This window comes from Xyrauchen texanus, chromosome 2 (genome assembly GCF_025860055.1).
Source record: "Xyrauchen texanus isolate HMW12.3.18 chromosome 2, RBS_HiC_50CHRs, whole genome shotgun sequence".
In the NCBI taxonomy this organism is placed as follows: Eukaryota; Metazoa; Chordata; class Actinopteri; order Cypriniformes; family Catostomidae; genus Xyrauchen; species Xyrauchen texanus.
In genome coordinates, this window is record NC_068277.1 from 39,587,437 (window position 1) to 39,599,604 (window position 12,168).

General features: G+C 36.1%; 1 protein-coding gene across 2 annotated transcripts in view; it reads left to right on the forward strand.

Annotated features, from left to right (window-relative positions):
* Nucleotides 1–12,168, forward strand: part of LOC127653157 (limb region 1 protein homolog) — a 68,893-nt gene that overhangs the window by 21,263 nt on the left and 35,462 nt on the right. For both annotated transcript variants that reach the window (XM_052139733.1, XM_052139725.1), the window contains 4 exons: nt 9,412–9,540; nt 9,648–9,716; nt 11,093–11,157; nt 11,250–11,322. In XM_052139733.1, the coding sequence (XP_051995693.1) occupies nt 9,412–9,540; nt 9,648–9,716; nt 11,093–11,157; nt 11,250–11,322 (336 nt within the window). The remainder of the gene's footprint in view (nt 1–9,411; nt 9,541–9,647; nt 9,717–11,092; nt 11,158–11,249; nt 11,323–12,168) is intronic.

Genomic DNA, 12,168 nt, shown 5'->3' on the forward strand with positions numbered 1-12,168 from the left:
TGAAATAAATTTTGTAGACACAAATATAATTGTGCCACCATATTAAATTTATTTAATTATAAAACTAAAATTTTATAATAAAAAAAGTTTTTGAAATTGACGACTTGGACCATATAATAAAGAAAAGCATCTAATAAGTGCCCAACATAGATGGGAACTCCTTCAATACTGTTTAAAATGCATCCCAGTGTGTTACCTCAAGAAGTTGGTTAAGAAAATGTCAAGAGTGCATGTCTGCAAATTCTAGGCAAAGTGGGACTACTTTGAAAATGATAAAATATAACAGAGTTTTTATTGATTTTTGATTTTTTTTTTTTGTCACAACATAATTCCCATAGTTTAAATCATAGTTCCATAGTTGTGATGAATTTACTTTTATTATAAAATGGGGGGAAAATATAATTATAATAAAGAAGAGTAAGTGTTTCAAAACTTTTGACCTGTAGTATATATTGGTTAAAATGATGCAAATGAACATCACTTACACTGGCGGCCAAAGGTTGGTAATAATTTACAGATTTTGCTGTTTCCAAAGGAAATTGGTACTTTAATTCACCAAGTGGCATTCAACTGATCACAAAGTATAGTCAGGACATTACTGATGTAAAAAACAGCATCATCACTATTTGAAAAAAGTGTCTTAAGGTCAGTTATGAACATTTCTTTCAAATTTTCACATTATTAATGTCCTGACTATATATTGTGATCAGTTGAATGCCACTTTGGTGAATAAAAGTACCAATTTCCATAAGTACAAAATCTGTACATTATTCCAAACTTTTGGCCGCCAGTGTAACTGGCTCATTAGGAATCAAATGAACATTGAAGATGCTAAAAGTGGTGTCTGACCGTGTGTGTGTGTGCGTGTGTGTGCGTGCATGTGCGTGCATGTGCGTGCATGTGCGTGCGTGTGTGTGTGTGTGTGTGTGTGTGTGTGTGTGTGTGTGTGCTTCTCCTTTGTAGCCTGTCCACAATAGGACTGATATTTATTTTTGAGATGTGATTCTCGGTCCCAGGCTTTGCTTGCTGAGGCCGTGACACCACGTATTTACTCTCCTGCGACCCATTCTCTGCCCGTTTCTATGACAACATATGAGTCTCTCTGTTTTGACAGGAAGAGGGGAAACAAATCGGAACACTGGATTGGATAATAGTCCCCATAGTCAAGCTTCAGGAAAATACATGTATTTATTGAGATGCTTCTTGCAAGCTTTACCGACATGCAAATGAACGTCAGCATCTCTGTGCCATTCAACAGTTCTGGGTAGACATCAGACTCGAATTTAGGCTACTAGAAGCACACTGCATGCCAGCATGCCATTTTATCACTTTAACTACTTACCAAATAATTAGCACCTCTTTTCCCTTAATTTGTTTCTAAATTTATTTCTAATTCTTTAAAATATTTTCTTGGCATTAAGCCTCATGCGAGAAATTGCTGTTTGTGTTCTTGACAAACCCCAGATTAGTTCGGAAGCCTTTCTCAATGGTCTTATTTGTTAGACACCTCATTCTAACAAGAAAAAGATGGAGACACTGTAGGAAGAGAGATAAAAAGAAAATGAAACACACCCACAAACTTCAAAAGTACTGAAGTCCCTTCCTCAAGTCGTAGATCCTGTTCTTTTTTTCATTTTGATGGGCGTCTAACATATTGGTCAGAACGACACATCGATGGCCCGTGTGTGTGTGTGTGTGTGTGTGTGTGTGTGTGTGTGTGTGTGTGTGTGTGTGTGTGTGTGTGTGTGTGTGTGTGTGTGTGTGTGTGTGTGTGTGTGTGTGTGTGTGTGTGTGTGTGTGTGTGTGTGTGTGTGTGTGTGTGTGTGTGTGTGTGTTGATATACAGTGATTAATGTGCCCTGCATGTTCTGTGCTCTGTTTTGTGTCTCTAACACTGCTCTTGGTGTAGCAGACTTAAGGAGAAGGTAACGACTACTGTTCATAGTAAACCTTTGCTGATGTTGGAGTTAATAGTTCATGGAGGTTAAATAGTAGTGTGCAGGAAAAAATGCACCAAGTGATTGTAACTAGGGATTGGAATCATAAGAAATATAACGATATCGATTCCTTAATGGTTTTATTAACAGTTATTGCTGTTGAGGAAGAAATATTTGGAGAGAATAAATGCAATATTTATAGAATTTTCTGCCCTCAGCAGTCTGTTGCCAAATAATGAGATTATTTTAGATTTCAACAGAGCAGATATAACACAAATACAATTCTTGCAAATGGTTTGAAACTTTTAAAAGTGTGTGAGACTTTTTAATTACTTTTCAAAGCGATAAATTAAATCCAATAATTGGTCCAATTCCATTGATTAAAATTAATTAATTAGGCCTATTGTTAACTACAAAATTTTAAGTCACAGGAGTACACTGGTTGTGCTGTAGATTCAAATGAATCAACTCAGGAATCATTTGTTTAGGAAACGTACTAAACCGGTTGCTCTGTGTTTTTCGCACTGTAGATTTTAAAGAACCGGCCCGAGTCATTTGTGAATGAAATCAGACAGAAATTGGGCCTCATTCATCAAACACAAACAGAACAATTTTTTATAAAAAATAGTTCATAAAGCCGTTCTGACGTAAATGATCAGATTACTGAATGTTTCGTTAGTTGGTACGAACAAAATGTACACATGCTTCCAACCATGTTTAAATCGGTCAGAAGACATCCAAATGTTTTATGTTCTGCTGCCATGATGACTACATTTTGATAGAAGAAAGCTTGAAAGTAATGAAACAATTTACTAATAGTTAAATTATAAAAATTCACCTTAAAAAATAGCAAATTATTTTAAACCATTAAACCATTGCCTAAACTTATTTAAAAAAGTTTCTTTGCTGCTTGCATTTATTTTTTCAAAGTATAGTTTTTTCCCAATGCTGCTTATCGTTTTTCCAGAAGAAGCCCTTGACATGGGCTGAAAAGTTTGTGGAAAGACGCAGTTTGCATTTGATTTTATCTGAATAATGAATGCCCTCTAACGTGATTTTGTTGGATAGTTTTTTGTTTTGAACTATAATTTAGTTTTCATAATTGAATAGTCATCTGTAAATCGTGTTCAGTTGAAAATGTGGTTAATGCTAATGCTGTTAAACCCATAAATAAACACATCGCTAGAGGTCGACCGATTAATCGGCCGATTTTTTTTGCATTTTTTACATAATCGGCATCGACCAATATCCAAGTATCAAGCCGATTATTAGTCAGGCGCATCTGTGGACAGCCTAGTGTTGTTGTGGAACACGTGTTCGACGCACGCTGCCCCTAGAGTCATTTTCCAGCAGAGTGAGCAGACCTCATCCAGTGCCTAAGGAAGGAGCTAAGTTCCTTGGAGAAAACAGTAAAGATTAAATTTGTATAACTTCTTTAGATTTAATTAAAAACTTTTGATATGTTACTGCCAACTTCAAGAAAAAAACGTGACAAACGCGATAGTTGACATGACGTTCGGCTACTTTGGATATTGATAGCGTAGTTGAAGTTGCATTAGCACAGCAGAAGGGTGGCTATCATGTCACAATAAGTAAGCAAGAATTTTGCAATTACAGACAGTGAATCTGAGACTTTTATTTGTTCTGTTTGTGTGTCTTATATTTGAGAGGGTTGTCACTCAATGCAGAGAAATAAGCCATAAAAATATACCAACGCAGTATATGCTATTGAAGGACTGGCTTTGGTAAGCTCGGACATTATCGGTTCTGCTGTCGGTACTGGAGAAATTAAGAAAATACATTTATTATTGCTATAAAGAGAAAGTTATTTGATCTCGCCAGCCATTTCTATGTATAATAATATGAAACCATTTGTCTGTGATGCAATTTAGCTATTCGCAGTCAGAGAGAGAGAGAGAGAGAACTCGCTCACGCGGTGCCACAGCGAGCACAAAACGAGCCCTGCTTAATGAGTGACAGAACTAAACATTCAAACATAGCCTGGTTTAGATCTGTGATTATTAGTCTGATTTTATTTTAGATTTCGCCTTCCAAAGATTATAAAAAGAATATTTATACATAAGCCGCATTCTGTCTAGCACAACTTCCTTCCCTTCACAGCGGTGCACTGACATTGTCAGAATCAGCACGATTGGTGATTGTTGTAAAATGCTACTGTTGCTAAATTGCGGGACGCGTTTAATAATAAAAAGAGCGCAAGAGATACCGTTCTCAAGGCGGCGCGCGCTCCGAAACACACCGCAAAGAGACAAGCAAAGTATAGACTACTTTGGGTTTCGTGTGCGCGTCTAAACGATCAACTATACACAAAAATATGTCTAAACGACCTGCTTGGAGATTCACTTAAACACAGTTTATGTCTTAAATGGACGTAGTTATGGAAATAGTTGGGAGAAAATGATGCTGCATCAGGAGCCTATTAGATCTGAACTCGGTCTTAAAGGGGAAGCAGTCTAATAAACATGCTGACGATTGCGCCATTACTGCGAATCAAACAACAAAAGGCAAAGAGAAAATCACTTACAGCTCTTGAATGAATAACTTCTGCATTAATAAGCATTAATCTATCTATGATAAACTATGCAGTGTTATTTTACAATTGATTACTTTATTAGATTTCTTTTTAGACCACACCTGAACAGTAATGTTAGTAGACCTTCCTGAATTAAAATTATATATATATAACAAAACGAACCGTTAAGAATACCGTTAAAGTACCGGATCGATAAGCAGTATCGGTAAGATAGTAATACCATTAAAACCTTAACGATACCATTCCTAGTTATGCCTGTGCTTCTCTTGGATGCTCTGAATATTGGATTACGTGTCTGGATTGCCCCTTAATTAAAGCTGCATTTGGATCTCAACCTTCGTGTCTCGGAGCAGTTCGTAACACCTGCTTTTATTTAATATATTTGTTATACATTATTTATACAATATGTTTTTACATTATACATTTTGAATTTTAAGTGTACAAGTGCAGATTGGTCAAGTGTTCAATAAATGTATTTGTTGAGAAATGTTGTCTATCTTAAGTAATTATTTGTGTTACATTTTATCTTTCAAATAAAAGGTTCAAATAAGAGGTTAAAAACAAGCACATATCGGCCAAAATAAATCGGCAGCATTTATCGGCCATTGGCCGACCCGGATTTCAAAAGATCGGCATCGGCCTGAAAAAAACAATATCGGCCGACCTCTACACATCGCATACAGGTGTGTACACCATACAATGGGGAAAAAAATAGAAAAAGCCTGCACACTGTTGTATTGCTTGCAAATCTGTAATATCTTACAGAATTTCGGTCAAAGATCTTCTTTAGGCATTCTAATTTCTCTGAAGATTCTTTCATTTGCAAATATATCAGTGTGACTGTCATGATTTGCCCGAGAAGTTTCACAAATGATGCTGGCGATGTGCTGCGGACTGAACCAGTTAATGATGGTGCCCATTATCCTCCCAACGTGAACAGAAATGTTTTTTACAATAAAGCTTTATGACAAATAAATGTATTGACCAATAACTGTTTGATTCACAACAAAAACATGTGATGACAGTAAGTCCTCAGATTCTTTGAGACACTGTTGTGCTTGTGACTGCACTTCATTTACATTTATGCATTTGGCAGACGCTTTTATCCAAAGCGACTTACAGTGCACTTATTACAGGGACAATCCCCCCGGGAGCAACCTGGATTAAGTGTCTTGCTCAAGGATACAATGGTGGTGGCTGTGGGGATTGAACCAGTGACCTTCTGATTACATGATTACCATCATTTATAAAAAAGATTTCATTACTGTTCTGCATTAACAGAATTTTCTAGCGAGTCTGGTGCCTTCCGTATATGGCATTTTCATGGCCGTGGATTATGATAATTGTAAATGTATGTGCAACACCCCCCTTATTTACAATTTTTTGGAATTCACCAACATAAACACATTTTACTAACAAATCTGGGGGGTATGAAGTGTTTGTGAATCCAGCGTAAAGTTTTCGGGAAGGTCAATTTTCCGTGCAGATTACTCTGAATTTACTCACATATTTACAAAAGTCTCATGAATGAGGCCCATTATGTTTCAGACTATATTGATTCAGTTGAGGTGCAGCACTATTCAATTGCAGCGTTGAATGAAACACTATCAGAGTATTTTAGTTTGATGTTCCACTCACATCTGCAGAAAAAGCATGTACAGGAACCACTAACAGAACCGAAAGTCATGAAATTCATACAGTTCCGGTATTCAGTTTTGTTTTTTTTCGAATAAGAAACAATTCTCGCTTCTCAACTAGGGCTGCCTGATATATGTCAAATATTCATGATAAAATCATTTGAATTAAGCAATATCGTAAACATCACAAGGTTCTTTTTATTTGGCCCCTATGTTTAATAAAGAGCTCATAGGTAGACTCATTTCCTGATTCTTCAGGGCTGCACAGTTAATCAAAATAACATCCAAATTGCGATTATAGTCATACAGTATGTGATTATTAAACCGAAAAAGCTTTAACTAAATGAACACATGGTCTGTGTACGTTTCACAGTAAATGGGTGACGAGCTGTTCTGTCTGCACATTGAACCAGTGCTGCAGGTTCACATATTTGCGCAATTTCAAACATATGTAACTGCTACAAGTTATTTTATACTGATTTGAAAACATAACACAGGATCACAGAAAAGGAGACAACAGCATTTCACCAGATTTGTGAGGAACTGTAAACCGTCAAATACACACTGACGTTGCAGTGAACTTTCAGTGTTCTGCCAAAATAGCTCCAGGTGAAATAAATTTGATTGTATAAAATGTATTAAATCCTGTTTATATCTTAATTACATCATAACAATCATAATTCAGGATTAAATCATATTCAACTGGGATCCAAAAAATAAATGAGTGAAGTTGTAGTTTTTGCACACTCTGTTTATTCATAAAATGTTGTAGTAGAAATATTTGAAGGTAAATAATGATTTTTATTAGACTGCTATGTATTAGTGTGTGTATATGGGAGCATATACATAAAAAAGATTAAATGTCAATCTTCCTTGTTTTCATTTAGTGAAGATTGGCTACAATGGCTGTTTAGATTAAATGGTGGTTTCTCTAATTAAAAAACACTTCAAAGCCAAATACATAATTAGCAAGATATACTGTGTCAATAGGCTGAAAAATATAGAGAGAGAATTGTTGTAGTCATATCGCCCAGCCCTATTTCCAACCTTAATTCACAGTAGTGCCATATTTGATTTGTAATGGGAATGACAACGAGGCTGTGAGGGACAGACTTACCATCTCTTCAATGGCACGAATGGTATAAAGCTGTAAAAAGCTCCTAGATCACATGTGAATTTCCATACCTAATGTAGACTGGAGTTATTTGTCTACTAAATGTTCTTGGATAGATTTTTTTTTTATTTTTTATGTTTAGTCCACCGAAGGATCCAAAAATACTTTAAACAGCAGTACAGCCCTTTGATGAGACTGTACGTCTATCCCTCACATCCTTGTTGTCATTCCTGTCAAAAATCAAAGGTGGCGCTGCTGTGAATAAGGTCCATTGTGTGGATTTCAGTTGAGAGACCAGATACATTTTAGGACTTTTATTTGTTTAATCTAGAAAGACTGACTTTTAATCTGGGCTCTTTGAATTTATCTTTTTCTTTTTGTTCTCATTTGTTTTCCATCTTTTTCTGTCTTCTTTCTGGAGCTTGACAGGGGACTAAACCTTGATACCATTTAAAAGATAGCATGTCTTTTCAAGCAAAAGCATGTGTTTTTTTACACAGACAATAATATAGAAAATTACACTTGTGTGACCCTGACTATGATGTAATGAGGATGTGTAAGGTCGCCCTCTCAGGGTGACTCAGACTAACAAATCATGCATGAATGCAACAGTATCTATATACATCAAAATCTGTATCTCTTTCTTAGTCTCTCACACTCTCACTGATACACACTCACACATATTTCTTTGAAGTCAACCTAGGATTATCAGCAGTCCGATTAGGGCATACTGCTGTGTGTGAGAGAGAGAGAGAGAGAGAGAGAGAGAGAGAGAGAGAGAGAGAGAGGAGAGAGGGAGAGAGGGAGAGGGAGAGATTGTGTGTGTGAAAGACTAGATGCTGAATATTTTAGAGTTGCTATATTAAGGAGTGTTCACTTTTAGCTGGGAAAGAGTAGAGCAGCTCACCCCATCTCTGGCTTCCCTGCCACATCTCTCTCCATCTTAGATACCAGAACAGCTGCAGTTCACTTTTAAAACTGTTTTCTTGCTTGTATATTTGTTTGCTTGCTTTGTCCTGCTTTAAACTAATTTGAAGGGTGGCTTCAAACGTTGCATCTACAGGAGTGTCATTGCTGTTTCCTGGAGTTATCTTAAATCCTCTAATATTTTTCAGCATTGTTTGTATATTTTTCAGTAATACTTTCGAACATGGATACAATAACACACATTCATTGACAACACATTTAGAAATCCATTGAGAGGAGTCTGTTGGAGGTAGATGTTGTTCATCAGAAAGTCACTTGGAGGTGCTCTAGATTCTCTTAATATCAAGAGTGCTTTAAAATACAAAGTGCCTTAAGGACCTAGACTGAGACAATCATGTATAAAGGAACCAGAGACTGTAGATAATAGAAAATCATTCATGGGTTGATAGAAGAGACAGTTGGTCAGTATGTGCATAGGCAGCTACTATTTGGAGATAACATTGTTAGTTAAAGTTAGTTAAATTTGACAAAAATCTTCCTTTGAGGACATTTGGGGAAATGCTCATTTGAAAAGTTGATCATAAAACAAATAATTTTGTTTTTTAATTCGAAAGAGGCTCAAAGATTTCATGTAAGGGTTATAGTGTGAGTCAGAGCAAGTCTATAACAACTGAAAAACAGTAGATGTCTTTAGTATATCCCCATTTAGATAGCGAAGCAACTCATCACAGTTTTGCAGTTTGCAAACACTTGCTGTCACCAACACCTTTATCTGTGTTCTCGTGGCACAAGTAAATCAGGAATGGAGTTAAACTGCACACATCAGGTACTTACTGACCCGGAAAAAACTCAAATGAAACTCCTAATAGTTTCCAGATGAGCCTCTGGACTTAATCTCAGACAGTAGCAGCCACCTTTTTCATTTTACCCACAAACCTCGACCGGACATGGCAATAACTGTTTATATAAGTATGAGTGTGAATGAATGAGAGAGGGAGAAGGAGGGTCAGTCCATTAGTTTATTTGTGTGTCTGGCTGGCCTATTGTGTGTGCATTTATGTTGCAAGGGGGGCCTTGATATTGAGTCAGTGTTATAGGGAGTTCCTGGGGCTTGCAGAGCTAAATTTCCAATTAGAGCCTCATTTACACCTGCTGATCTGTGCGTGTGTGCTTCTGAATCACTCTTTGGAACAGGCAGGAGAAAACTTGAGAACATTAAAAAGATTATCTGTTTTTTTTTTTCAGGGCATTAAGTCTCGTGTGCTGGAGACGTTTGTCATGCTCTTTCTGTTGGCTCTCCTCATCCTGGGCATCGTATGGGTGGCGTCTGCTCTTATTGACAATGATGCTGCCAGCATGGAATCACTCTACGGTATCAATCTTAACCCTGCTCTAGTTGCTGTGGATACATGTGTGTGATGTAATCAGTTATGTTTGCCTTTGTGTTTTACTGTGCTTGTCTTGTTCTCTCGTTTCTAGATTTATGGGAATTCTATCTGCCATACCTTTACTCCTGCATCTCTCTGATGGGTGGCCTTTTGTTGCTCAGTGAGTTCATGGGAAGCTATGTTGTCATTTAGTACTGGGTGATATATTGAATATACACTTTGGTTTTGCTGGCGATTATAAATCTAGCGATATTGTGAATGTCCGGATGATTTGAGTGGACATTTTATAGTCATGTTTTCTAAAGACTGTGTCATCTGACTAGTTTCATAGTCAAACCTTGTCTAGCGACTTGCAAATATGAGAGCGGTTAGACAGAGATGTTTCAATAGCATCTCTGATTTAAACTTCATTAGCAAACACAGCAGTAGAGTCCATGTCAAATAATTGTTCAAAAGTCTTAACCCTCCTATTGCCTTAGGGTCAGTTATAAATACTGCATCGCTTTTGGTACTGGAACCAAACATTGTGCCTTTGTCAAGACCATCAAAACAAACAAAATAAATAATTAAATTAGTTTTTGTATATAATTTTTTAAGAGAAATAACAATTAAAATAGTTCCCTCTATTGACATGAATGGGAAGAACCAGTTGTGACCTTTAACCTTCAGACTTTCTGGATGTTTGACAGTTTTAAATTGTTCTGAGTAAATCTATTAATCAAATTTGACCAAAAAAGATTTCAAATGATCTCAAATGTAGCCCCTAGCCCCAAACTGTTCTCTCTTCCCCACCTGCTTCACTGGGTACTGCTTCTTTTTCATAAATTGCATACTTTCCTCTCAGATGACAATTTTTTGAACAGGTAATATGTTAGTAAATAGGTTTACTAACATGGTTTTAGATGATTCATTTGTGAAATTGTGTACTAAAATTTTACTTTTAAAATTTTTTTGTATACTTTTGATTTTCTACAAGCAGAATAAATCAGAAATTGTTGTAATAGTTGAGATATTATAAAATGCCAAAAGAGATTTAAATAAATATAAATTTAGACATCCTACGCCAATGTTTGCTACATTTAGTTTTTTATCTTAAAATATTATGTAACTATTAATATATAAAATATATATATATATATTGTCCCTATCATTATACACTGAGACCACAATGAAACAGATTTTCGATAAGAGGGGGTCTTTAGTGCCGTTGTGTCCACATAAGTTGGTTATATTCGAGAATGATTAAATATCATTAATTCTTATGTTGTAGAAAATGCCTATTTTAGCTTAATTTTTACTGTATTTTAATTTGCAAATGCTTGCAAATACATAAAATCAATATAATATTGATTATCGCCCAGTCCTACTGTCAATCAAAATGCACTTTTACTTTTGCTCTTACTATTACAGTACTTATATACTGTGTAAACTTAAACATCTCCACGTTCAAAGGTTGGATTCATACTCTTGCCATAGAAAAAACATAAGTGCATATGAGTATGTGGTTTAAAGCAGCTCCTTGTCTCATTTCATCAGTGTGTACTCCAGTGGGACTGTCACGCATGTTCACGGTGATGGGCCAGTTACTAGTCAAACCCACAGTAAGTACAATTTATATGTGTGTTTTCCTACAAACTGTAGATGCATTTGTTAAAGACCCATCCTATCATTCTCATTCTGCCTTTCTGTATAGATTTTAGAGGATCTGGATGAGCAGATTTATTGTATTCAGCTGCAGGAAGAGGCCCTGGAGCGCAGAGTCAATGGTGGGTTTGTTTGTTTTTTCTATGATGAACAGATACATCATAACACTTTTTTTTTTTCCATCTGAATAACAGCAGTTTATTTTACTCTGTAATTTCTAGCATTTATTGTGCTGTATTTGTTGTAGCAGACTCTTTTATAGAAAGTAAATTTTAAAGGACACTTATTACAGGTACAATCACCCTGGTTCAACCCGGGGATAAATGCATTGCTCGGAGCACAATGTTGATGGCTCAGGGCTTGCTCTGTTGGGTTTTAAGTGCCATTGAAAACTTACCATATTATACATGCATAGTTAAAAAAAAAAAAAAAAAAAAAAGAGAGAGAAATGAAAATTTTTTTAAATGTAGACTACATCCAACAGTAGAAAGTGAAAGACTAAATCCAATGTTCACATGTAATAACAATATTCTACACATACTTTTACTTTCAGAAGTTGATCCAACATTGCACATGACAAGCATAACAAACAGTTGTTATTACCGCACTATGCAGCAATATTACAGCAATATGATAAATATAACTGTTAAATAAAGATCATTTTCAGTCTTCACATTATATAACTGTAATGAGTCTTTTCACTGCCACAAAGGGTGACAAAATCAGAATGGGGGTCCACTGTCTTGAATACCTCACTTAAAAGAGCTTGATAAACCCCTGCTTACATTTGTGTGCTACTTTTGCTGGCTTTCATTTCCATACATAAAAATCCCCACAAGGGAATTATTCAGGAAGTGTTCAGTCTTAAAGCCAAACTAGACTTCGGCTTCAACTCAAGCACACAGCAAAGTGTACAGATGCCAGTCAACTTACAACATGTGCTTTTCTATTGAATTCACGGAGGTAAG